This window comes from Colius striatus, chromosome 7 (genome assembly GCF_028858725.1).
Source record: "Colius striatus isolate bColStr4 chromosome 7, bColStr4.1.hap1, whole genome shotgun sequence".
NCBI lineage: Eukaryota > Metazoa > Chordata > Aves > Coliiformes > Coliidae > Colius > Colius striatus.
Genome location: NC_084765.1, coordinates 43,207,781 through 43,235,538, shown reverse-complemented (window position 1 = coordinate 43,235,538; position 27,758 = coordinate 43,207,781). Strand labels below are relative to the sequence as shown.

The window sequence follows — 27,758 nt, the reverse complement described above, 5'->3', positions numbered from 1 at the left end:
AAAAGCCCAAGTTAATTTAATATGGAACAAAATATAAACAACCTTGGAAAAGGTGACACTGTCCACGTGGCATTTTATACACGTATGTATCTATGAACAGAGGGGTATATGTATATATCATACAGCATAGACACGTAAGGAACACAATGGGGTTCCATGGTAACAGCTTCTACTTGTCTCTACTCACTGTTGTGGTTGTTGTAGTCCAAAAGCATCAGCACATGCATCCATCTCCCAACACTGCCTAGGGCTCACTCCACAGGCACCTCGCATTTGCATCGCTCACAACTGGCTACTGAGAGAAGGCATAAAGGATCTATAGAGATCCCAAAACAACACTGTCAGCCTCTTACTCACCTGCTAATGGTATCTTTTAACTTATAAGCACTGTGATCTGAGAGCCAGAAAGCAGCCCAAACCAAGCTTCGAAGGAAGTGGCACTTACCACATGCCCGTTTGCTTTGGCTGTCCTGTGTGTCACTCAAAAAAAACCCCTGAGCTCCTTCTCACCCAGGCATTTTACACCCATGTAACTGCACCCACCCAGCAGCCTCACTGACAAACAATGGGGTTTGATGCAGTGCAGACAGACTGGGTTAGATCCCAGTGTCAGGATCAGTCAGGAATAAGAGTTCCAACGTGTGGAGGACACAGAGTGTAAACACCGAGACTGATCCCAGGCTTTTAGAAGACAAAATGAAAGAGTCATGCTCTGCTGCTCTCTAGCACCAAACCAGGAGGAAAAGGAAGTTCTTAGGTTTCTAAGAAAACCATTAAAACTTACAGGAGTCTCAGAGACAAGCCCCAAGGGGAGAGTTTCTTGGATTAGAGAGAATCGTTTTGCTATGGGTCTCTATCCTAAAGGACCTGTTGTGAGTTAAGTGACTTCACAGGCTTTCTAGCCAAACCTGCTTAGATAAAAACCTCACTACCAAAAACACAACTGGGACTGCATATCCCTTAGGCTTAGCAGGGTGACCTTAAGCTATATAGAAGGGGAATTCTCAAAGACAGCATCATAATCATGCTACACACAGCAGTGCTTGGAAGGGCCCAGGAAAGGAGGATTGAATGGAGTAGGAGGGAAACAGTCCCCTAAATAATGACACAGCTCATATTGCCTCACATGTAGTGTTTGTCAAGTCCCTCCCACCAAATCCTCTGCAGACCTTTGAATTAGAGTCTTGAATTTAAAGTCGTTAAGAGGATGCATACACCTGTGTCATGCTGCTGTGATGGTAGGGAAACCCTATTGCAAAACCAGCCCAGAAAGAAACATGGGGGGAAAAAAGGCCATGAGAAATGGGCTGCACCTCTAAGCTGGTTTGAAGATGTAGAGTTTCAGCTCTTTAGTTTGCATCTCAGAAGAAAAGACTGTTATGCCCATACCACAGCAAAACATCATTTCACTTCCCCCTTCAAATCAAGTACAGTCAGGATAGGATTTCAAGCTGCTGAAAGAAATGAAAGGTAAAAAAGACCCCAAAAGAGTATGACTGATCCTGGGGAGAGGAGAAACGATTGCAAAGAAACTATCATGGTGAACTGGATCCAAACTTGCAGTTCGTTGAGGCAGCTGAGAAGTCTTTCTTCTTAAAAAACAATGAACATCGAGATAGGTGACGTGTCTAACTTGTGACTGGCTTCTATGGAGTGACACACATCCCTTTCATGAAGCATAAAAGCTATATGATAGCATTTAAAATGTAACCCAAGTTGTAACCAGCCAGGTAAACTCTTGCTGTGGGTGGTGAGTAAATCATCCAGCATTATGTAATAAGATACAGAGGAACACACTGTAAAAATACATCAGTTATGTCATTAATGCTCTTCAAAAGTGAAGATCTGGTGCTGTAGAAGTATGTTGTGTTCAGTTTCAGCTCCTCCCCAAGAGAACAGCCATGGTACTGTTATACCACAGACATTGGACTTTATTTACATCTTAAGCTTTAAAGTTATTAGGTCACTGTACTGTAATTTCCTGTATGGCACCAAATTTACTCTTACAAAAGTGTCTCTGTGTGTGTGTGTGTGTACATGTGGCAGGCACCAAAATGCAATGTCCCATCCTATTTTCTCTAGTTTCCTACATCTCCTCCTTCAGTGAGCAGCCAGAGGAGCAGAGCTCTGCAGAGGCAGTTACATGGCCTTCAGGGCAGCAATCCGAGAGCCCAGGTTCTCTTGCAGGTAATAGAGGAGATGGAGTTCATAGTGCTCTCCTGACTCAGGCACCCTGATGCTGTGTCTCTCCTGAGGGTAGATCTAAAAGAGAAAGTGTCATAAGTATCGACAGCAGTTGCAGGCCCCAACACTTAAACAGGTCCTCAGAGGCACATTGGAAGCGTTGCTGTGAACTCCCTGCGCTGACTCTGCACTTGCACATCTTCCTTCTAAAAATCAAACATTAGGCTCAAATCCCAGATTTACCTTAGAATTCCAAGGTGCCCAGCAGCTGTGCTGCCCTTCAGCGAGAGCTGGACAGGCTGGAGGGGTGGGCAGAGAGAACTCTAATGGAACTCAACTAGGGTAAGTGTAGGGTCTTGCATCTGGGAAAGAATAACCCCATGTACCAGCACAGGCTGGGGAATGAACTCTTACAGTAGCACAGGGGAAAGGGAGCTGGGGGTGCTGGTGGGCAGGAGGGTGAGCATGAGCCAGCAACGTGCCCTCGTGGGCAAGAAGGCCAATGGCATCCTGGGCTGGGTTAGAAGGGCTGTAGGTAGGTGGAGAGAGGTTCTGCTCCCCCTCTGCTCTGCCCTTGTGAAACCACATCTGGGATATTGTGTCCAGGTCTGGGGCCCTCAGTTCCAGGACAGGGAGCTGCTGGAGAGAGCTCAGTGCAGGGACAACCAGATGATGGAGTGGAGCATCTGCCTTGTGATGAAAGGCTGAGGGAGCTGGGGCTTGGAGGAGACTGAGGGGTGACCTCATTCATGGTTACAAACCCATCAAGGGTGGGTGTGAGGAGGATGGAGCCAGGCTGTGCTCAGGGATGGCCAATGACAGGACAAAGGGCAGCGGGGACAAGCTGGAACAGAAGAGGTTCCAAAGAAATGCAAGGCAAAACTTTTTCCCTATTGAGGTGAGAGAGCACTGGCAGGGGCTGCCCAGATGGGCTGTGGAGGCTCCTTCTCTGGAGACATTCAAACCCACCTGGACAAGTTCTTGTGTAACCTACTCTGGGTGCTCCTGCTCTGGCAGGGGGGTTGCACTGGATGAGCTTTCCAGGTCCCTCCCAGCCCTTGAGATTCTGTGACTCTTCAAAGACAGACACATGACCTTCACATCGTGGTTCTGGCCTTACCTGTAAGTCATAGGGTTTTCCAGCTCTCACTAAAAAGCTGAGCAAAATACTAGTGTGTGCAAAGTGAACATTCTCATCCAGGAAGCCATGTAGCAGCAGCAAACGGTTTGGTCTGAGAAAAGCAAGAGAGAAACATTTCTGGAGAGCATCCCAGGACCCGACAGTCATTTCACATGCACACACACCTCTTCAAACCAAACAGAAAAAAACAGTTGCATTGAAGACAGAGATTTCACTGCTGTAAATTGCTCTGGATGGAAACCATCTTCCAAACCTATTATTTCCTCCTCTAAAAGTTCCTCCTCTAAAAGTTCCTCCTCCATAAGCACACCGTGGTCAGATCTTTCCTCTATGTATCTTCTTCATTCTCAGGAGTACGTCCCAGCTTGAACAACACAATGGTTTAACCCTTGCTGAGAATCACTGCTGAGCCCCAGCTCTTTGACAAGAAAGCCCATGGTCTCAGCCTTGTCTGCCAACAGTACTGTGCTGATCCCACTTGAGAGGGTGCAGAAAGCATTCTGACCGACTCATTTCTGTCTAGCTTCACGTGGCTCTGAAGTGCTAATCATATAACTGAAGATATGTTTGTCATTTCCTTGGACATAAAAGAAAGTCTTTAATTACAGCCAGGATAAAAGGGTTTACTTGGAATGGCCTGTAATGCTGCAGATGTTCATTCAAGTCTATTAAGCTTATTAGTCTTTTAAGTCTATGAAGCTTATTTAATAAATGATTTAATTATTAATACAAACAGTTTACTCATGAAAACAGTTCATATTTGAATTAAATGATAAGTGCTTTTACTGCTTACATTCTTTTGAGAGTAATTCTTATTTTAACAGTATCTTTTAACATTTGTGATTCCAGGATTCGATTGCCAGCAACAGGGAGATGAAGATGTGTCTATGGGGCTTGAACTTCCCTGTCTGAGAGGGAGGGCTGAGGGGAGATCTCAGCAACACTTACAAGTATCTAAAGGGTGGGTGTCAGGAGGATGGGGTGACACTTTTGTCTGTGGTGGCCAGGGACAGGACAAGGGGTGATGGACATAAGCTGGAACACAAACAGTTCCGCTGGCACAGGAGGAGAAACTCCTTTGGTGCTGAGGTGAGGGAGCCCTGGCCCAGGCTGCCCAGGGAGAGTGTGGAGGCTCCTGCTCAGGTTTCCAAACCCACCTGGACACGTTCCTGTGCCCCCGAGCCAGGGGAACCTGCTTGAGCAGGGTGTGGGGCTGGAGCAGCTCTGCAGGGCCCTTCCCACCCCCAGCATGCTGGGATTCTGTCACAAAAAGTAGCAGGCAAGAGGCAGAGCCAACTTACTCAGAAGGGAACTTCTCAGCCTGCATGGCCACAGAGCCCAGGTAGTAGCCCTGCTCGTTGTGCTCCGGGTGCCCCATGTAGCGCTCCGTGTAACCCGTGTCGTAGAACACCCACAGCGTGACGGGCGCTCCGGCGACGGCCACCTGCGGTCAACAGCGCTCTCAGCATCGCCAGGGGAGACACCTCAACCCCCCTCCTCTGGGCACGCCCCTCCCTCCCTCCCAGGTGCCCAAAACACGCTGCTAAGTTTGCGATGGCCAGCCTGCGGTGGGGAGAGGAGCAGCCCCCAGCCTCCCTCCCGAACCGCGGCTCAGCGCCCATCCACATGTGCTGAAAACGAGGAACATCCTGCAGACCAGTCAGAAGCCACACTAACCCTGCCAGCTGCGAGGCCTGCCCAGGGAAGTGGCTTTTGTGCAAAATGCCTTTTGGGTTGCAAAATCTTTGCTCATTTGAATGTGTAACAGTAACTGGGACCAGTAGCTCCTTGGGACTCAGCAAGTCTCCCTGCACAGCTACCGCCAGCTTGCACAGAGGCTTGTGGAAAGAAACAAAGACCAAGGAGAAAGAAAACAAAGCAAAAAAGCCTTTGCAAGGCAGCTATTTGTAAAAGGATAACAATGCTTAAAGACTTGTCTTTAAACTTCCAAGGTTGGATTTAGACAAAGCAAGAGCAGCCACAAAGAACAAAACACCTCCCAAGACGGATATCCAGCACTTGCCCCATCCCTGCCTTTGAGACTTGCCCAGGAGCAGTCAGGCCATTTACCAGAGGGGTCTAAAGGCAGGAAATCACATCAACCTCTTTTTGGCACCTCTCCCCACCCACAGGTTGCCCTCCTGATTGTTTCAGAACACACTGCTACAAAGCAGTGCGGGCAATTTGATCTGGGAAGAGATCAGTCTGCCTCTCAGTGTAGGAAAGAGAGCAGGAGGAAGAGAAGGTGACACTTTCCGTCAGGATTATTCCCCTTAGTTGTGTCAGACAAGGTCTGTCTGCTGTGAACCAACTATGTCCTCAGCATAGGTGACCTGAGATTGGTATAGCTTAAGTTATTGCAAGCTCGACAGTGCAACAGTTTAAAGCTCTCTCACATGTGTTCCCAGAGAGGGGATATTCAGTGCTCAGCTGAATGGCGTGAACAGTTGTTCCTCCTCACCCCAGCTCAGAAGAACAGACTCTGAGGTATTCCAGTGAAACTGGCCTAACTAAACAGCTCCACACTCCTCTAGCATGCTGGGCTTCTTAAGAGGTTCTGCCCAAAAGCACCCTGCTCATATTGGTGCAGGAAGCCTCTTGGACAACACCAGGCTTTCCCATCAGGTCAGGATTGTGTCTGGCTCACTTGAAGCTGGGGGAAGCAAGCACAGGGGTGGTGCAGTCACATCACACCCCTTGGGGTGGTTACACTCACCCAGGAATGCCACACTCTCCTGGGGAGAAAAAGCTGTGAATTTGTGTGGAGAGGTGGGAGAGCACAGCACTCAGATTGCACAAATGGAATCTCACTTGAGGCAACTCTGTTAGTAGCAATTAATGGGGCTGTACTGGTATCATTGCCCCTGAAAAGCTGAGTCCCACAGCTGTACCAGTCCCAGCCACCTCTCAGAGCCTAACAGTGCCAACATGCTTACAGAGGAAGAGCATCTCATCCCCTTGCTTCCCGCAGAAACACAAGGGGAGAGGACTGAGGAGACACCCCAAGGTCCAACAACAACTGCTCCTGCAAGACCCATGGATTGCTGTGGCTTGTCAGCAGGCACTAGCCTTAAAGAGGGAACAGATTTTTAGATCTGTTGTGTGTGAAGTACAAAAAAATAAGCAAAGCTTGGAAGCCTAGTTAGAAATACTGTGGAAGAAATGAACTTCTCCTTCAAGTCACCCAAAGAGAAGAGTCTTGAAGAAAACAGCTAGAGCACTCACTTGTCCACAGCAGGCTCAAAGGTCTGCGTGCTGTGAATACCCAGGGCAGGGTATGTGACTAAGGGGAAAGGTCTGTCTGCACCATCAGAATAAGTACACAATGTATGAACATACCCTGAAAATATCTGACCTCTGCATTAAAGCCATAAGGGAGAGGTAACCTCCATAGGACCAGCCATGAATGCCAACACGATCCAAATCAATGAAGTCATACTGGGATGCTAAATACTGCAGCCCTTCCACCTGGTCATCAATTTCTATTTGTCCCTGGGAGGAGACAGAAAAAGATAAGTTTTGTTAGCTACAGACAAAAAAACCCTACATTTTCAGCATTTCCAAAGGTAACCACCTCCAGACCTTTGCTGCTTCTGGTTTTGCAGCACCCAGCCACACACCAGCACTCCACCCTTTCCCCATAACACAATGAATACATGCCAACCCACCTCTTAATTACCTTTTCTTCCTTTGTCTCCTCTGGAGACAAGTAAGATGTTTTTCAGTGGTTTCACATGACAATGCCATTCCCAACATGCAGAGAGCTACACTGCAAAGCCAACAGAGCCAGGCACAGGCCCTCCACCCTGCACACACATGGCCAAACTTGAGCCTGACAGAGGAACTGCCCTAAATAGGAGCCCCCACTGGGAATTGAACTATTCTGCCTCGTGTGAGCAGCAAAGCATTTCTGGTGGGAGTCAGCAACGCCCTTCTGACCCACCTTGGGTTATGCCTGCCGGGCTGGAGCTGCCTCACAACCTCAAACCCACGCTGCTCAGCTACACACAGTCTCCCTCCCCAAACCAAGGCAGGGGCACACAAGCAATGCTGAGCGTCTGTGCCAAACCAGCGCCTCGCCTCAGGTAGCACCGAGACACAAACCTGCTCCTGGCCGAAAACAAAGCAGCAGACTCAGAGCTCTACTTACCATTTTGTATTTAAAGGCTCCTTCAAACTTGAGTCCTCGGTGGCAGGAGCCCCTGTTGTCAATGACAACCACCACATAGCCCAAAGAGGCCAAAGTGTTCAAACGGAAGTACTTGATTCCTTTGAAGCGGTTGTTCACCAGCTGCACCTGGAAGAGAAGAGCAATGACACACCCACGGATGTAATGGAGCCAGGCCTCACCTCTTATTCCAGTCCCTAATCCCAATGTATTTCTATTTGCCTTCCTTTAAGTGTTTTACATGTTTTTTCAATCCCTGCTGCAGGATTCCCTCTCCCTGCTTGTGGGGCGCTCTGAAATCAACTCTCGTCCCCCACACGAGCCATTCTGTGCCACAGAGATGAAGAGCTGACCTGAGCTCCACTGCAGCACCCATGAGCACAGAGCAAGAGGGGCAGCTGCTGACAGCACAACCCAGCACTGAGCCTGCAGCTCACTCTCTGTTCTCTCCCAGGAGAAAATGTTTCCCTTCACCAAGACTCATTCCAGCTGCCTTTGACCACAGCAAGGCACAGTAGAGTTGGGGGGAACCAATCAGGGCTGAGGGGCTCACCTCCTGTGCACCGGTGGGAAAAGCAAGACTGGGGAGCAGGCCCTCCTAAGCACACATTGGTAATGGTCAGGGCTAACAGAGCCCTCCTCACATACACATGGGGGAAGTGGGAACACAGAACTGAGGCCCTTAAGGAGGAAAGTGAGACAGAATAGGGAACAGGGTCCATCTGCACTCTCTCACAGCTCCACTCCTCTACTCTGTACCTGTTCTCAGACAAGTGGCAGTGCCTTCATCTATGACCTGCTAATCACGACCACTTACAGCACCTTTGGCCAAGCAGCTGGTCCCCAAACATGCAAAACGCTGCCTGCTGTGGCCAGCACAGAGCAGGGGCTGCTTGCACAGGAGAGCAGGGAGTGATGCAGGCCAGCCCCACTGCTCACCCACACCCCCCACTCACCTGAGGCCCTCCGTAGATGAAGAGTACAGTGGGGTACTTCTTTCCAGGCTGCAGGTTGTGAGGTTTGTACATCATCCCATAGAGTGTAAAGCCTGTGGAGCTCTCAAAGGAGAACACTTCTGGGGGAATGTAATCAGGAAGAGGACCTGCCACAGGAGGGAACAGTCTGGTTTAACAGGGAATGGATGGGTAACCCAGCTCTGCTCCAGCCCTGAGATCCCAATGGAGCTCTGCCATGCTTTGCAGTGGATGAGGCTGGGACCAGACAGAGCCTGGGAGCACCCTGGCCCTAGGGGAGCCTTCTCAGTCCTATCACATTCCCAGCCCTGCTCTCCTCTGAACAGTAGTAATTCTTTTCCCTTGACACAGCCACTACAGGTACCCCATTCCCACTTAGGACTCACTGCATTAATACATGGAAAGCACAGGATATTGAGTATGCCTTGGGGAAGATGAAAGGAAACAGAAACAAAATGGAAAAGCAAACAGCCCATCAGCTGCCTCACAAAGATGTGAGTAGGAAGCAGCACACAACTATTTCAGGAGTGTATGCCTCTCCCCAGAGGCCCAGAAGCATTACATATGCTCATTAGCAGGCATGTAACAGAGTAAATGGCTGCTCTAAAACTTCTCCCCCGATGCTAAAACTGCCCTTCTACAGTTTCTAATGGAATTTAGTATTTCCCACTCTAAATTCCTTCATGGCCAGTTTATGCCCATTCGTTCCTCAGCTGGAAATGTCACTCAGGTACGCCCAAGAACTCCTCAAACAAGCATGAGTTTGACAGCCAAGTCCAGTCACCCACAGCAGCAGATCTCTAGCAAGCACACTCAGAGATATCTTCCTTTCTGTGATCCTGGTTGTCCCTTTTCCAGTTCCTTATCCATGCAGTTACCTGCTGAATCCAAAATGGTAGCCCAGAATTCCTTTGTCCTATGAGCAGCATCATCTTCGGGTCCTGTCAGCCTGTAAAGTGCCACACAGTGAGGGTTCTTCTGATTACTGTACTTGCTGATGAACATGTCACAGTCCTAAGGAGAGAAACAACATCATCTTGAACTCCTCAGTGTGGAGGCACAAGCAAAAAGCATTGCCTTTATTCTGCATTTAGATGAAAGATGTTTATGGGCTAAATGAAACCAGGAAGTCTGGCATCTGTTGATAACAGCAGATAGAGTCTAAGAAGTTTTAGTTACACCAGGACTCCAAAGCCAAGAATACACCTGCAAAACCAACTGTGGCATGAGGACCTTGTCACACATCCTCTGCTGGGTAATGGTGGTGGTGCAGACACCCACCTTGCAATGTTAAGGACAGTCAACGTGGTGATCTTCTCTTGGTTACGAGTGCAGTGGACTGGGCTGACCTGGCATTCCCTTATCTTTGCTACCACTTGGGATTATCTGGTACTTCCCCCTCCTAGTTACAGATACAGTGAGTTAGGGTGATCAGGTGTTCCCTAACTGTACCTGGAACTCCTGCTGCTTGGACTGTAGCTTGTTCTGGAAGGTACCAGAATTACCTGACAAGAATCCAAAATGGAAAAATATTGACCAAGGTCAGATGTTGTGACCCTATAAACAGCAATCCTAGGTGAGACACTGAGACCACAGCAGGCTGCGACCCAGTACCTCCCCCTGAGCTAGGTGCCTCTCAGGGTAGATTCAAAGGGTAGATGGGAGATCTAAATCACTTATCCGTGACACTAAAGCCTTGCCAGTTGAATGGGCTACTGTCCCAGATGCCTGGAGCCCCACTCAATGCTGCCACAGGCTCATCTCCTCTGGAGATTGCTCTATAGCCTACTCCAAGGGAAAACAGCCAGGCCCAAACAGTGGGAAACAATTAATCCTGGTTCCTTTTGCCTGATGAGCTGAAGAGCACTTGAACCAGAAGGTCAAATCGCGTTTCCAGGGTGGGTTTACACACTCACGGTACAACACAGTATAAAATCTCCCTTTGTTACATTCACATACAGCCTTGTCTGCTGACTGATGCAAGACCAGAAGAGCTATAAACCACAGCAGCCAGTCAGCTGGGGCTGTGCAGGGCTGCAGAGGCCAGCAGGTACCTGGCTGACACAGCAGGCGTGAGAGTAACCACGTTCTGTCAGACGCTTCACCTCCCCGGGATTCTCGTAGCTCACGACGTACAAGTGGTGCTCTAAAGGGGAGTCTTTTGTGCCTTGAAAGTACACCAGCTTTTTGGCTTCATCAACATAGATCTGTCAAAACCAAAACAAACCACACAGCCCTCAGTATCATGTCTTGCCAAAACAACACCCAGCTACTGCCTCCAGGCCTGCCTCTGTCTCACTTCCATAAAGCTGAGCTGTAGCCCAACCAGCTGCAAGGAATAAGCCAAATGACTGTTCTGGCTGTCCACAGCGCTCTCAGTTATGATCTCCACCTCACACCTTGTTTGCTTAGCTCTCTCAGAATCATAGAATGTTAGGGGTTGGAAGGCACCTTTAGAGATGACCTAGTCCAACCTCTCATGCTTCACTCTTCTCAGTCTTCCCCACTGCTTGCTATGCTAAATAACTCTGCCCCCCATTCCTTGTCACCTCTCCACTCTTCAGGCCCTTTCCTAAATCACACATGACATAAACCATCCCAGAAGGAAATCAGCTGTCCCTTTTTTGGGAGCAGAATAGATTCAAATGCAGGTCAGCTTGCACACCTCATTCCTCAACTCCATTTCTAATTACCACTTAGAAAGGATTTCAAAGACCTTTACAAAGTCCAAACCAGTCAGTTCTTGAACTCCAGTTTGATTCAAACGATCAATGAATTCATCCAGCTCAGAGCTAAAAGAGTAGCAGTTTGAGGAGCTTTCCCTTCCTCCTTGTGCAAGCTGCCAGGCTACATGGAAGACAATCACTGTGTATTCTGGCTGAAAAGAGTCAGGGCTATAGATTTATGCCGATCCCTCCCCAACAAGTTTCTCTTGATTCCAGGACAGCAGTTGGACTCCATCAAGACATCTTCTTACTCATGGAACACGTAGAATTTCCTCACTCCTGCCTCATAGTATTTTTGCTCCTTTCTCCTCCTCTGTAAGCCTTGAAATTAGTGGGGAAAACTCCTTGTTGACAAGGATCCACACAGGAATATGCAGGAAAAGAAAACCAACTAACGTTGCTTATGTTGCTCTCTCACACTGCCAAAATCAACCTCTGGCCCAGAACAGTGTAGCCAAGGTAGGGAAGGAAAGCATCATAACAAAAAACCCCACGTGGTCCACACGCTCAAAGGCAACACCAGGGAGTGGCAGAGTCCACTCCTCCCGGGGAGCAAAGCCTCACTAATGCAACATGGGCTGATTTGTGAGGCCCTCCAGACCTTCAGGGCACGTTGCTTGCAGGATATCCATGCAGCAAGAGCAGGGACTCACATTGGATCCGTGTCTGCCAAGCACTTCCCATTCTCCACTGGTAACAGCCACCTCCTCTTTGATGGGGCACTTGAAGTCACCTGGAGACAACCAACACACAGACAGAGATTTCACACTTTGACACTTTACAAAACACATGGGCACAATAATACTTCCTCTTATCAAGCTTGTTTTACGAGACTAAACCCAAGAGCAACCTCCCTTTGCAGAAGACCCACACCTCTGCCACCTCCCCAGACAAGTGTTAGGGCTGGTACCATTTAACATTCTGTGAAATGTATGTTAAAGGATTCAATCTGAGCCCTGGACAGCTTCTCTTTTGGAAAAGAAAGAAAGAGTCATTTGTAACTTGCACAGAAACAGAGGCTTTATCCTCAAAAGATGTCATATGGAAAGAGAACCTCAGGTGTCAAAAAATGGGGAAATTTGCAATGAGTTGGGGAGTAACTTGGCTTTTATAAGAGGGTTTGATTTCCCTTAGAATGAGGCAGATTTAGCAAGAAAAAGAAGTTGGATGCATTTAGAGAAATCTAAGCAAGCCAGGATACAATGCTCCCTGGAAAAAAACAACCCCAAACCAATGAAAACAACAGTCGCATGAAGCTGGGATCTGTAGTAAAATGAGGGGTATTTCTCTGGACACGCAGAGCTCGGGAAGCACCTTCCACACACACCAAGTAAATTCAGTATCACAGTATGATATTGTAAACTGAAGAACACATGCTATGGAAAAAAAACCCCACTCCGGGAGCTTTGCACACAGCTCCACCATGCATCTGAGCAAGACCAAACTTTGCCTGCAGCTCAGAAGCACGTGGCCCTTGGGCTTTTTTCTGCATTGCCATTTGCAACAGCTAACAGCAATTTTCTCCTACTGACATCTCTGTCTACACAGGAATGCCATGATTGCTTTTAAAAGCAGAGAAGAATTCTCTGAATAGCTGTCATATCACAGGTTTTGCTGCCATGTTCATCCTAAAGGAACTAACACATGGGCAAGGAGGCCCTTTGTGGACCATTCTCCAGCGTGTTTAAAGTGTGCTCTCTGTCAGCCTCTCTGCTACCAATCCGTCTGGAAAGGCTGATAGGGACTATCTTGGTTTTATAAGTCCTGAAACAATGTGTGGGAACTTGTTTCCCATTTGAAATGATAAACTTTTCCCTCTTGTCCATGAGGAAGAGTCAAGGCTCAAACTAAGGCAATACAGAATAACCCCTGCACAATTCCAAGAGGAGTGACTGTAAAGCAAAGTGCTCTCCTGGACAACAGCAGGAGTTTCCAATAAGGCAGTAACTCCTGCCACATGTAAGGACATTTATTTCCTCACTAGTTGGTACCAAGTGCCCAATTAAAGCAAAGGAATGATGGCACTTACTTGGAGCAGGGAGGCTGCCACAGGACCGTTTGTACTTGCTCTCCTTCAGAACAGAGGTGACTTTGTACAGGTGCCGGAATCCCGTTTTACACTCAGAGGCAAAAATAAACTCTATCTCGTCGCCACGGGTTTGAGGGAAAACATAGAAGATATCATGGATCTGTGGAGACAGGGGATTCTGTCACCAGCAGAGTTTCGGCCCTGAAGTCACAGATGACAAGTTCCTCTTACCCCTCCACACAGTTCACACTAGCAAGGCTAGTTACTGACAGAACCAGTTATGTCACTGAATTAGGTCCTTCTGCACCTGCCTTTCCAGCTTAGATACAGAATTTGGTCCAGCTGTGCAGACAGCATACGAGAGGCACCCAGAGAAGCCAGATTTCTGTGGCCTCCTCTGCCCAGTGATATCTAGAAGCTCACAAGTGAAGGGTTATTTAAAGAAAGATGAGTTGACATCATTGTCCCACTCATGATGATGCCAGCTCTTGCTTCAAGGGATAATTTTTTGGGGGACTCCGTAGCATTTGTCTGCACAGTGTGAGCTTCCAGCCAAAAAACTGCTCCAGTCAGGAAAAATAATGGAGAACTCCCTACAACATGCTGAAGCCATGCACATAAGGAGAAAACATGGTAACAAGGAGAGCCCTGACTGTCCAGGCACCATTCACTGGAGGGCTTTGTGAAAATGCTGTCTGCTGAATGATCCAGCTACCTGCCTGTGATTGATGTTCCCACTGGCCCAGCTTTAACAGGGATGTCATTTTAGAGCCATGGATCTTTATCAGCCTGGCACAGGGTGGCTGGTCTCACAGCACAGGCCTGAGGGCACACCTCTGAGAAACGCTCCACACAAACCTATTTCACCAGACCAGACGCAGTTAGGAATTTTACTGACTGTAAGCAGAGTCTCAGGACTTGTTCACACAATACATCTTTGTTGGATGAAGAATACTCCGTCTGCTGTTGGTGAACAATTGGCACCAAGAAGCTGGAGGGTGTCAGTGGGGCACACTGCGGGCTGCCCCTGGAACACCAGAGCCCTGGGCTCTGCTCTCAGCTCTGTCTGATCACTGTGTAGCCTTGAGCAAAGCAACTCTGCTTTCACATCCCAGATCTCTCTGTTCTCTACATCCCATTTTTTACAGCAGGAAGCACAGCATATGCTCAGAACTTGCACAATGGGAACATTCTCCCAGGCAGCACAGTAACTGAAGCGCTACAAACAAGGTCTCGAACACCAAACGGTCAGAGAAGGCTGACATTCAAATTCTTACATTTATCCAGATGTCTGTTGTCTCTTCATAAATAATGAAAGGTGTAACAGAATCTGGTACAGCATCAATAAGTTTCTGTCTTTCCATTGCATCATCTTCTGTGGGGATGAATAATGCAGGAGGGAGCAAGACGATCTGAAGCCGAGTTTGGGAGCGATCCAGCAAGATGGCCCAGATGCTGTTGAGGAGAGAGATATTAGAGAAGACAACATACAACATCAGTATTAAATAGTAAATTATGTGAGTGTTAAACAGGCCTGAGAATCTTAACAACCACTGATCAGCACCAGGCACTGGAGGGAGACAAGAACCTGCCATTTCAGATGAAGCCCAAAGCCACGTGTAAAATTTCACCCACATAAATAAATCTCTTCCATACCACAGGAACCTGTTTCACTTCATTTCAATATTGCATAAGCACTGCAGGTTCAAAAGTTTAACTGATTCTGTTCTCTCAGATTTGAGTTGTGCTTTAGGGGTGAAAAGAGAAGAGAAAAATCAGAGGGAATAGTGAAGCAGAAAAAACTTCAATTGCAGTGTCAGGCTACTTGTGAAAATACTTGATGTTGTGAACGTACACCTGGGGGAGAAATACTGACACCTAAGTGGGCTGGTAGCAGACCCTGCCACACTGAGAACCAGAGAATGGCAGAGAGTATCTAGTCCAACCCCCACTGCCACAGCAGGTCTCATCCAGATCAGGTCACTTCTGATGCCTTTCCACGTAGCCCTAACAAGAATCCCACAAAAAGCAAAGCAATGGAGCAAATGTGTTCCTGCATTTCTGCCACATTTTGAGGGGGCAGGGGGGGAAGCAAAAAGGTGAAAGCCATCTCTAGATTCAAGAACTGGAGAAGTGCAATACTGGAAAAGCTTCTGGTGAGTTAGAAACACTGTACTACATCATCTACAGGGTTAAAAACGCCATGCAAATGTAAGTGGCACTTACAGCAGGTTTTCTGACCAGTAAGTCTGGTCAGCAAGGATGGTCCAGTGCTTAAGGCCCTAGCCTAGGGCCTGGGGGACCTGGGCTCATTTCTCTCCTCTGCCACAGACTTCCTGTGTGACCATGGCAAGTCCCTTGGCCTCTCTGGGCCTCAGTTCCCCATCTGTAAAGTGGGGACAATAGCACTGCACTCCCTCTCTCACAGGGCTGCTGAGAGGACACACACATCAAAGGCTGTGAGAGCCCAATACCACAGCAATAGGGCCGGGTACCAGGGAAAGAGACAAGGAGGACTCTGGTTTGGTTTTGGAAACATGATCCCCTTTGCACCAATAAGTTTTGTAGGCTATGTAAAAATGAAAGCAGGCTTAAGCTGGAGGAAGATTAGAGACCACTACTTTCTGCTTCTAACTGTGTTGCCCCAAACCCTCTAAGCAGAGACAGGATTAACATACGCACTATTGTCCTTCTGGCGTCCACCCAGCTCTAGCAATGTACTCTACTCCTTCAAAGAGGATCTCGAAGGGCTGAACTAGCTCTTTATCCACAACATCTGCAATCTGTTGACAAAGCAGCAATTCAGTCACACTCAGATGAACCCTCACGACCAGTTTTCATGCACGACAAAGAGTCTGGACACAGAGGTTTCTTCTGTGCAGCTCAGGCAGTTGAGCTTGTTCAGCCTTTGCCACGCAGGGGATTCAACCCCAGACAGCAGAACAGTGTGGGAGCTGCACACTGCCAGCACAGCAAGGGCTGGGCCTTGACAAAAGCCACTTGAATGCTTAGTTTCCCCTGGCATGGAAAGGGGAGGTGATTTGCACAAAGCTATTTTGTAAGGTGTCTCATTGGTAGATGAGGAACAGCCTGCATGACATCCAGTTATCAACGTGCTTCTCATCTGTGCTATGCAGCTCTGCAGCCTGTCCCTGCTGGGGCTGGGGACAAGTCACAGAGGCACCCCAAGGGCTGTGACAGCTCTCCCTGCCCTTGCTGGCTGACTTCAGCACCACAGGTGGCTGTTGACGGCTGAAGCAGCTCAAGAGCAGAGAATCCCAGCAATGCATGGCTGTTCCTGTATGTTTGGTAAGATTAATTTCCACAACTGTCCAAAGATCTTGGACCAGACTATGGAAATTTCTGCATCTGTGAAAAGAAAATCCCAGGGTGAAAACAAAGTTGACCTCTTTCCACAAGTCCATGCTTTCTGTAAGGTGATAACATTGTCTTTGCAATCAAATTTTCCCAGTATCTGCAGCCAACGGAGTGATCTGCCACGTAAGGTCTAGCCATCCACACCTAAAACATTCTGCTCTGCAGCTGAGTTCATAAACCCTTCAGTGGGAGGGAAGGAAAGCACAGCCTTGAGAGATACTGCTGCACACACAGACACCGAGTGTCTGCGTAGGAATGTGCGCTGCCTCCAGAGGTCACTAACCAGGGCAAACTCCTTGGTACTGAGCTGGAAAACGAACCTTACCAAAAAGAATCACAGACATGATATTTATTTGGAAAACAAGCAGAACATAGAACTTACTCTGCCTTCTGCATTGATTATCACTTCAGATATCTTGAAAGTGACCTTTGGATTTGCTGTACCTATAAAAACAGATGTTAGCAGTCAGCAACCAAGTGTTTGCTTCCAAGAGGGCAGACTCAAACTGTGGTGTTATTCACACAGAACTGGCAAAGGCAAACAGCAGAATGCTCTTTGATCAAATAGCCTACTTGTACGTGTGAAACACAGCAGAAAACCAGACAGGGAAAATAGCAACTGCAAACATGAGGCAGGTAACAGTGGATGTAATTCTGCAAAACAGATCTGGTCAAGAGCCATGCTCCTGTCACACACAGTCTACTCTCACACACTCAGGGGATGCACAGGCTAGTTGGAAGTAAATGCTCAGGACTGATTAGGACAGCAAAGCAAGCTTTCATTGACTGTTTGGCTGCTGTTCTTGGGGTCTTGGACAAAAAGGGATCTGTTGCTAAAAAGCATCTTTGAATATCAGAGCAACTCACTTTAATGCCTGTTGCCACAACTAGTGCAGCCAAGGTACTAAAGCTACATAGTTGTGTTGGAACCTGAAAACCTAAAGTTAACTCTTTACACAGAGCCTGCACAAAGCTGCACCTCGTCCTGCAGTGCTAGAAGCTGGGGTCTGCTCCACAGCAAGAAAAGAGGGAATAGAAAGACCAAAGTTGCTGCCAGTTTATCCACAAGAAACCCCACATGGCAAATTCCACATGCTCTGAACATTTTCAATGCTGCTGTGAAGCACTCCCACTTCATCAACTCTCTTTATATACGAAAACTGATGCACTGAGGTGAAAGGACTTGCCTTAGGTCAGAGTGTTTGGCATATTTAAGCATTTACCTTCTCCCTGGGAAGAAGTTTCTCTGCTATCTCAAGCTTTGCCCTTGTAACAACCCAGAGAAAACGCCTATTGCTCCTGCAGTTCAGACTGGAAACTAAAGCCCAGATTAAAACCTAGGCCTTGGTTTGGTGGGGTTTTTTTGAAGGGATTTGTGCTTTGGTTGGCTCAAAACTGCTAAAACTTAGCAGTGATCAGAGCTATGACAAAATACCCTCAGAAATTTGGCTGTACAAAAGCTGTACCAGATTTAGCTGTACCAGATAAACACGAGGAGGCATCTCTCACCTTCCAGGCTAAAACTGAGCCTTTCTTCTTCCTCCTTGAAACAAGTAATAAATCAGCACCACAAACAGAAAACTTCTAGTAGATCAGGGAATCTGCAAGATCTGAATGTACTCTGCAGCCTGGGAAGGTCAGGCAAATAGACAGTATTTCCCCCCCAAAAAGGACACTTTCAGGAGTGAGGAGGGAGAATGACATGAACCAGCGTTATCTGTGAGCAACAAGCCCTGCTGTTACAGCAAGGAAGTCTCAGAACAACAAGGGTCCAACTGTTCAAGCTTGCCTCATACACCTGAGAGTGAACCAGGCCTCAGCAGGTCTGCTGAAGTGCCCTGCCCTGCTTCCAATGGCACTCCACTTAGTATGCCCCAAGCCTGCTCTCATCCCTTTACTGGTGAAGCTTCCTGGTTATTTACTGTTTGAAAATATGACAGCTGGTAGGCTGTAGGCATGCTGAGCAGCTTGTTCAAAGTCCAAGAGCAATCACAAAGACCAGAGACCCTCAGAACTTAAACTACCAGGACACTGCCAGCAGCTGAACAGAAACCCTTCCCCAAAGAAACCCCACAAGGCCTAATTCTGCAGCTATTCCCTCAGAGACACAGGGCTGTAATGAGAACCAACTACTCAGCTCAGGTCTGCCAGCATCTGAGACAGCAGCTCTGAAATAGTGACAATCAGATAGGGTTTCTGCCAGCTCCTGAGACATCCAGGCTCAGAGCTCTCAGTAACCACATGACTGGAATATCAGCACAGTCATTGGTCACTAATATAACATCCACAGCAACAGTTTCCCCAAACCCATTTCCATCACCTGGACACCAGTGCAAAGGCTACTCAACATTTCTCCAACAGTCCCCTGCTCTAGGTTGAGAGAGTCACTGCTGCCAGGCACAAGGAACAAAAGATGTGTTTCCCAGAGAGAGAAAGGCAAGGTATGAGGGTCTCACCGGTTTTGGGGTACCGGAAGGAATCTGTTCTTCTTGTCTCCAGCATGGGTGATGTGACATGAATAATTTCCACCTCTGACTCATCATTTTCTTCATAAAGGATTCTAAGTATTTTACCCCCATTCAGAGCTGTAAATGAATCAACATTCTCTGGTCAGAACAGCTCTCGTCATCAGTTGCTGCAGGCATCAATATTCTCTCAGGAGCGTGAGCAGGTTAGGAGGGTGGAGAAAAACCCAACAAAGTCTGTGACTCACGTTTCATTGAGCAAAACACACTGAGACTCTCACAACTCCTACCACTGTTGTGGGAAAGAAAGCCTCTTCCCCCATAACGTGTGCTCACAAGGCCACTGTAACAGGCTCATGGGTGTCAAAAGGAGTGACAAGGTTCTTATCTTGCATAAAGGCAAGTAACAGAAGACAGTAACTCTGCACTGGACAGCACAGCAAGGGAGGCCACTCCCTGTGCCTGTCAGGCAGCCCAGATCCACCACACTTACTTGGTTGTGCCTTTGGGCTCCACCAGTAGCCAGTGTATCTGTCAAACTCTTCCTGCAGCACAAAAGTAGCCACGCCAGCGGATTTGGGATCCTCCTCAACATTGGCCAGCTCTAAAAAAAGACACCAAGGAATTAGTTCATGATGCACAGCAGAAAAACTCCCAAATCAGCTCTGCATGACCCTAAACATGGCCCAAGTTTCCCTCCCCCCAGGGAACAATGGCATGATAATCAATCTGGCGTCTCAGCAGGTTTGTTTTCTGCATCCACCTTGCTCTGTTGATTTATTTAGGGAGGATCTAATCCTCTCTGACACGGCAGCTTCTTTCAGGAAAGGAAAGCTATCCTCCCTTCTTACTCCTATCCATTAGTCTCTCAGTTTTCTCTGTACTGGTCAAAGGAAGAAACTATTCTCTCTACCTGAGCTCAGTGAATCCCAACCACAACTTGTAAGAAAATCAAAGGGAAAAAATAAACCCCAAACCCACAAAAAACCAAACCAAACCTTTCAACAAATGAAACTGAAAAGATCAGCACTGACAAAAATGAAAGCACCAGCACTTCATTCACTTACAGACCAAGAGCAACAGACTTACATAACATCTCAACATGATGACATATCCATAGGGCTTCAATATTTTTCCTGTTACCCTGGAGGTAACTTAGCAGCGCTCCATAAATAATTATCATCTGAGAAGGAGTCACTGCTACAGTTTATTTTTAATGTACTTACATAATATCTTAATATTTCACATTTCAATAAGCTAAAGCATTATTCTAAAGCGTCAGAAACGTTAATTTAACTAAAGTGCAAATGATGTAGTTCAAATATCAAGTATGATTTACATACAAAACACAACTGATGTCGTAAAGAAGTGTTTTATCCAGTTTCCCATTTTCTCTCCTCCAGGATACATGTCTAAAATAGAGTAGGAAAAGGCTAAGGACCCGAGTTACTGAGTATGAGGGGTCAGCAGAAGCCACAGTGCTGCTCAGAAACTGTCTACATTGCTTTTAAAATGCCTTGCAGAATGATTTCACTGACAGAAACTTTGCTCCAGCTCTATTCCACCCCCAGCTCCTCCACACACACGCACACAAAAAAAGGCTGTTCCAGTAAAAAGGGATGTGCTGTGCTTCAGAAGAGCCCTTCCATATGTATTCAACAAGTAACTCACTCTGCCAGATTCCACAGTGCATGTGAAAGAATCACCCCACAAAACCTGCACTGGAGGAAACACACTGGATGTGACAAACGGGGGGAATAAACAGTGGCCGTGTCCCCAGATTTCAGAACCCCTCGTGCCATCACTTTGAGCAGTCTAGCAAGAACAAGTGCAGAGGAGGTGCAGAGATTTGAATTCGGGATGCGTTACCATTGTGCACAAACGTGAGCCTCCTTTCTTCTCTGGTTTCTATATTGGCTACCCAGATGTCATTGCTGTGGATAAATGCAATCCAATTTGGATCAGCTGGGCAGAGCTTGGGATCCATCCGGATATTTGGACAACTGGTCTCTACCAGAATGGGTCTTAAAGGCTGTTGCTGTTTGAAAGAAAGAAAAGCACAGTAAGGAGTAACACATGGACACCTACACACACTAATCTGGGTTACCAGGTCTCTCAGATCACAGTACTGTGGATACTGACTTCAAACACACAGGTTTAAAACAGAGGAATCAATCCATTCCAAACACAGGACAACACTAAGCAGATACTTTAGAAGTTGAACAGACCTCATCAGGGCCTCTTTCACCAGTGCTGAGGATTAGCCACAAAGCAGAAGGAAGTCTGCCTAAAGAAGCTGGCATACTCTTAAAAGCTGCACCCTAAAAAGAGCACGGCAGAACATACAACCTTGTCCTCCTGAAGCAACTCAGGGCACAATAAACTCCCTCTGACAACAAGGTTAGACAGACATTAGGCATTTGTTGTAATAGTTATTTCAGCTTTGAAGTCCAGCTCTAGCAGCAGCAGATGAAAGGTTGCTTGTTCTGCAACTTATACTGCCAAATCTTGTAACACAGCCAGCAATAGCTGCTGAACAGTGACCTCTAAAACACAGCTTGGGGATAAAAGCTGCCTCTGACCACACGAAAGAGCACAGAGCATCACAGCCTTTGTGCTGCTTTTTCACTGGCATTGCTACTTACAAAAAACCCACAGCACCTGGTGTGCTGCCTTGCTGCCATGGCTTCTAACATTTCTTGTAATTCTCCATCTGACACCCATGGAAATGCATCCCTGAGGAGGACTTCTCCACACCATGAGGGTTAGCAAGGCTACTTGCCATACTAGTGCAGCACACCAGGATGATTCACCCCAAGCCAGAGAGGAATCTCATGATGTTCAACAAGGACAAGTGCAGAGCCCTGCAGCTGGGGAGGAACAACCCCTTGCAACAGGCCAGGCTGGGGGTGACCTGCTGGAGAGCAGCTCCAGGAGAGGGACCTTGGAGTGCTGGTTGAGAACTAACTAAACATGAGCCAGCAATGTGTCCTCATGGACAAGAAGCCAATGGCATCCTGGGGGCATCAAGAGTGCGGGCAGCAGGTCAAGGGAGGTTCTGCCCCTCCTCTGCTCGGCCCTGCAGAGGCCTCATCTGGAGTCCTGTGTCCAGTTCTGGGCTCCTCAGCTCCAGAGGGACAGGGAACTGCTGGAGAGAGGCCAAGGCAGGGACACCAAGATGATCAGGGCACTGGAGCATCTTCCTTATGAGGAAAGGCTGTGGGACCTGGGGCTGTTCAGTCTGGAGGAGACTGAGGGGGGACCTCATCAATACTGAGAAGTACCTAAAGGGTGTCAGGAAGTTGGGGCAACACTTTTTTTCTGTAGTGCCCAGTGACAGGACAAGGGGTGATAGGATGAAGCTGGAACACAAAAAGTTCCACTTAAACATAAGGAAAAACTCTTTCAGTGTGAGGTGAGGGAGCCCTGGCCCAGGCTGCCCAGGGAAGGTGTCAGGTTCCTTCTCTGGAGGTCTTTAAAACCCACCTGGATGTGTTCCTATGTGACCTGACCTAGGTGGGACCTGCTTTGGCAGAGGGGATGATCTCTAACAGTCCCTTCCAAGCCCCACCATTCCGTGATCCTATGAAGCAAAAGGAGCTTCCAGGCAGAGCAAAAAAGTCCAGCAGTGAGAAGAGATGAGTAAACTCACAGTGAATCCATGAGGGCCTCCATCCTTGACGTGATAAATCCCACTCCCAGCCTGGAAGAGGAAGGTGCCGCTCTCCCGGTGGTAGTCGTAAGAGGCAATTCCCACCGTGCCAATTCGCTTCCTCTCCCGCAGCAGCTCCTCCTCACGAGAGTACATCCCATAGTCCAGGATGGCCTGAAGGAGGACACAGAAGCACAATCAACACCTCTGCTCTGCACATCTTTGCTGTCAGAGCAGCTCTGCACGCCAAGCTTCCAGGAGCAGATGGTTGTGCAGACACCCTCCTCCTCCAGCATCCTGCTGGCGGCTAGAAGCTCGCTCCTGCTTCTGCCTCTGCCATCTGCACTCGTAGGTGTAGGTCACGATCAGATCCCACACAACTGTAAACCTGGTAGCCACTTCTCCCATAGCAAGGCAAGCATCATTTCCAGCAGTCACTGCTACAAGAAAGTTCAACCTGAAGTTCTGTTGTTTCTAGAATGAGCAGGAGAGTCTTTGCTAACTTCCACAGAGATGCACAGTGACTGTGCTGGTGGGAGGAGAGCACAGCATGAGTTTTATGGCTGCCAGCCTTAGGAAACAACATGGGGAAAAACACATCTAATTCCACATGAGGTTCATCTCATCTCCTCCAACCTGGCATGGTGCAGGGGTGAAGAGGGGACAGGGATCCTCTGCTCCAGCATGAGTCACTGAAGCCACTGACCGATCCTCAGGGGACTCATCACCCTGCAGGACAGTGGTTTGTGGAGACTACAGGCTCCTTCAGCAATCCCCAGGATCCCACAGCACAGAACTGGATGCAACTTAGTGCTTGCAATCTCTGCCAGCAAACGAGGAATCATCCAGCACACACAGTTTTTATGACCCCCAAGGGCTGTAATTCCAAACACTGAAGAGAGAGCTGTGCTGGATTTTGAGACGGCTGTGGTTAGCCAAGCACAAGGAGAACCTTAAAACGTTGAAGACAATAAAACTCCACGTTTTAGTGATGGCTTAGAGGTGCAAGCCCAGAGCCCATGCACTTGCTGAGCTACTAAGAAGCAAGAAAGAAATCGGAACCCACCGGAAAAAGATCCAAAAGAGGCTTCCAGGAAAGCAACAGGACGGCAGCTTTGTTTATGGTTTTGGGAATTTCAGAGTAGAAGAGTGTGTTCTCCCTGTTCTCCCCAGACATTGCTATTGTGAGAGTGAGGAGAAAAAACAATAGTGTATCAGCTTTCTGTTCATAATCCAAACATACCCAAAGGATGCTCAGGAGGAGTTTCACAGGCCCTTCCTAGCAGAGGAAGTACCGACAGTGTCTGCACTGCAGCCTCACTCTGGGAGTAGTTCCCTGCTCCACAGAAATGCAAGTCATGGAGAAGGCAGCAACAAGAAAATACACCCAGGCTTACCCCACGCTGCCTGAAGCACATCAGTGTCTTCTTGATGGCTTTTCAAATCAATGCTTATTCTCCTGGCTGCAATATGGCACAATGCAGCTTGTGTTTCAAAGATAATGCATCTTTAGGAAGGTCTGGACATCTCTTTCCTGCCCCTCTCTCTCAGTGCTACTTGTATCTCCAAAAGCTCCTGACAAAGGCACCTGGGGATGAGCCCAGAAGGAGCCAGATTTGCCCTGAGGAAAGCCACATCTGACACAAAGTGGCACATAAGAAACCAGAGCTCATCTCATCTGAGATCAGCCTTGACCCACCCTCAACGTGCTTGAACTCAGCATCATTCCAGGATCATCCCCACACTCCAAAAAGGGGGAAAATGAGACAGATCAGCATTTTCCTCATTATGTCACTGCCCAGCACATGCCAAGACTCTGTGAACCACAAACCAGAGCTTAATCAACTCGCCTAAGCAGCGAGCAATGGAGCTGGAGAATGATTCTGGCTCCCGGGCCTTTGCTCCAGCCATTGCTCCTCTGCCTAAGCCAGGTTCTCACGGACTCATGTTCAACTACTGCACCTTTGCACAAAAGTGTTCCTCTACACAAGGCCTGCTCCAAAAAGGCACCCAGAGGTTGCTCATGCTATGGTTTACAGTGTCAAATCACCTCCAGCACAGCTGCAATTCAGAAATGCACATATAACAACTGATCATTAGTGAAACAATGCACAAGTGAGACACTGAGGCCAAGAAAATAAGTTACAGTAAGTTCTTCATTAGCAAGACAAAAAATACTGAGGAAAACCAACCCACTCCCATCAGGAGCTGAGGCACAAAGGACTCACAAACTTCTCTGTCATCTCTGTTTTGGAAGGAAACTTTGATGGAGAAAAAGGTTCTACCCACCAGTTGCAATTAAGAGAAAGAAGCTTAAACTGATGGAGCTTTTGGAGAGGAGAGAGCATACTTGGAGTGAGAGAAATCAGACTGAGCAGACAACCCATCCTCCCATGCCCCAAAGGATACTTTCAGAGCTCTTTTCCAGCTCTAACAGGCCCAATGGGTCACGTCCCACCACAGCATTCCTGTGGGAGATGACCTCGAGTTTCAATGAGACATTAGGATCAGGATGATGACATTTGACCAGCCAACCTGGCCTGAAATCCACCACCACTTAAATGCCAGAAACACCCAGCTCTGAGCACAGTCGAACCCAAACAGCCTCTGTTTAGTCCAAGCCACGAGCTGTGCCAGCAGGCTCACCCAGATAGTAGATCCTATCGGAATGGGGTCCTTCAGGATCATTTTTCTTCACAAAGGTGAAGTCATGGGGGGCTTTTGCCATCATGTAGCCATGATACTTCCGTGTATCCGTGAGCAGTTTCCGAAGCTGGCTCCAGGAATGTCTCTCTACGTAGAAAGGTTCCAGTTTTGGCTGCTCCTCTCTCTGGACCTGCTCCTCACGGCCTGTGGTTTCAAAGATTTCGAGGCCCGGCTGTTCAGTTTCCATGGCTGCTGCCATGTTGCATGTTTCTGGAAGAAGAGGATAGCAGAGGTTCAGCCCTGCACTGCCATGCAGCAAACACTCGCTTCACACCACAGCAAAAGCTCTGGATGAAAAAACAGTTCACGGCGTGGAAAGGAATAAAACCAACAGTCATCAGAGTGAAAAGGGAAAGAGCTTTCTGCTCTGGGAGACAGGCTGCCATCACCCAGCCTTTCAGGAGACTTCTGACAGCCACACAGAAACTCTTGTTTGTCTTTGCCACCCTCCTCCACATACCAACTGCTCATTTCAGTTCACAAAGTAGATAAAGCCTTCCCTGTTAAGCTCCCAACTGCTTCTTCCTCCCTGTGAGCTGCACAACCATCACCTTGCATTATTCTCCTGTAATTTCTCAGGTTTGATGGCCTCTCCTTGCAAACAAAGCTCAGGATCATCACTATTAGATCATCTCAGGGATGTAATTACAAACACTGTGTGGAGAAGTCTTCCAGAAGTGTGAGGCAGCACCAGAAGAAAAGGGACACAGTGAAAAGAAATCCCACATTCTGAACAGATTTATCTGCAGCCGAAGTCTCACCCTCCCAAACAGGCTGTTGATGCAGCAGATCAGTTCCTACAGTCAGCTGTGCTTTACAAAGCGTATCTGAGCTGGAATTAACAGCCCAGGCGTCTGGCAAGAGAAAACCAAGCTCTTCCACTGGAAATCTCAGATCTGAGGGCAGCTCCACGAGGATCCAAGCTATGAACTCCTGTCACTCAGTTCACTACAGGAGGGACCAAAGTGCAAGGACTGCCAGTCTCAAAACGAGCTTTTATTCTATATATAGAATGGAAAGACTGCACAACTGCTCTGCACACTGCTAGGGCAGAGCTTGGTGGCCTGAGCCTCACAAAAACACTAAACCCAGACTAAAAAAAGCTTCCCGTTGAGCAACAGGCACCAAAGGACCACTGAATGTCCAGGCTGGGCTGGGGGTGCACAGCTGCTGACATACCTCATTGCAACTGAAAAAGAGACAACCCACACCTCAGAGCAAACCCATTCTTACACAAACTGCTAAAAGCAAAGCAGGGCAAGTCTGCATTCGAAGTCTGGTTCCACCTTTGACAACACAATCACAGGTCTGGCTTTTGTCTGAGCTATTTACAACACAAAAACACGGCACAAGTCAAAGAGCCAAACACAGAACAGTGCTCAGCTCAGAGTTACAAAATGAGAATGAGGCTTCAAACCTGAACCAGAAACCCCTCATTCAATCTGCAGAATTCCAACGAAGACAAACGTCCTCTCCCCACCTACACTCAGATGCTGCTACACCTCAATCCGACCTACTTCCCATCCTCCCCTCCTAAGAACACGTATCAAATAGAAAGAGCTGCAGGCCTGGAGGACCCAAGAGTGACAGCTACCGCCCGGCAAGGAGCTGTGAGCCCGGGGTAACGCGGGGATCTGCCTCCCAGGCGATCACCGCGGGATCCCTACCGCAGCCACCTTCTGCCGCGTAAAGCGCTGGATTCCCACCTTCCCGCAGCCGACAAAGCGCGGCCGCCGCATCCTCCGCGGCAGCGCCGGGAGCCCCCGGCACCTCCGCAGCACGGGCCGGCCGGGCGGAGCAGGGGCCGGCCGGGCTGAGCCGGGGCCGGCCCACGCCGCTGAGCTCGGAGGAAGCGGGGGCGCCCCGGGAGGCCGCTCCAGCTCCGGCGGCAGCTCCGGGCCCGGCGGCGGCCGCACAGCCGAGTCAGGCCGCTGCCCGCCGGCTCCCGCCTCCCCTCCCCCGCCGGCGTACAGCAGCTCCTTCGGGACGGAGCCCCGCTCGCAGGAGGCCGCCCGCCGCCCCGGCCCCACGCGGGCCCTCACGCACCCCGGTGCTCCCGGCGCTCGGCGGCGATGCTGCGGGACCCGGCCGGCCCGCCCCGCTTCCGCTTCCGCCAGCGGCGGGACGGCGCCCCCTGCGGCGGGGAGGGAGCGGCGCCGGCAGCCCCGGCACGGCACGGCACGGCGCGGAGCGGGACGGCGCCCCCTGCGGCGGGGAGGGAGCAGCGCCGGCAGCCCCGGCACGGCACGGCACGGCACGGCGCGGCACGGCACGGCACGGCACGGCACGGCGCGGCACGGCGCGGCACGGCGCGGCACGGCACGGCACGGCACGG

General features: G+C 48.8%; 1 protein-coding gene across 4 annotated transcripts; it reads right to left on the bottom strand.

Moving 5' to 3' along the window:
• DPP8 (dipeptidyl peptidase 8) lies at positions 1 to 27,528 on the bottom strand. 4 transcript variants are annotated; one of them, XM_061999644.1, is made up of 20 exons: positions 27,470 to 27,528; positions 25,364 to 25,633; positions 23,784 to 23,896; positions 22,718 to 22,891; positions 20,935 to 21,103; positions 19,559 to 19,669; positions 19,057 to 19,185; positions 16,983 to 17,044; positions 15,905 to 16,005; positions 14,500 to 14,677; positions 13,223 to 13,382; positions 11,847 to 11,926; positions 10,522 to 10,674; positions 9,346 to 9,481; positions 8,450 to 8,595; positions 7,476 to 7,622; positions 6,665 to 6,817; positions 4,627 to 4,769; positions 3,305 to 3,416; positions 1 to 2,262 (listed from the first exon to the last, which is right to left on the bottom strand). In XM_061999644.1, the coding sequence occupies exons 2-20, from the start codon at positions 25,620 to 25,622 to the stop codon at positions 2,140 to 2,142; spliced, it is 2,649 nt and encodes an 882-aa protein (XP_061855628.1). In that variant the 5' UTR covers positions 25,623 to 25,633; positions 27,470 to 27,528; the 3' UTR covers positions 1 to 2,139. The 4 variants fall into 4 exon arrangements, with proteins under 4 accessions (XP_061855628.1, XP_061855629.1, XP_061855631.1 ...); XM_061999645.1 differs by lacking the exon at positions 27,470 to 27,528 and adding an exon at positions 27,130 to 27,213; XM_061999646.1 differs by having other exon boundaries at positions 2,175 to 2,262; positions 6,681 to 6,817.
• Positions 27,529 to 27,758: the final 230 nt, after the last annotated feature.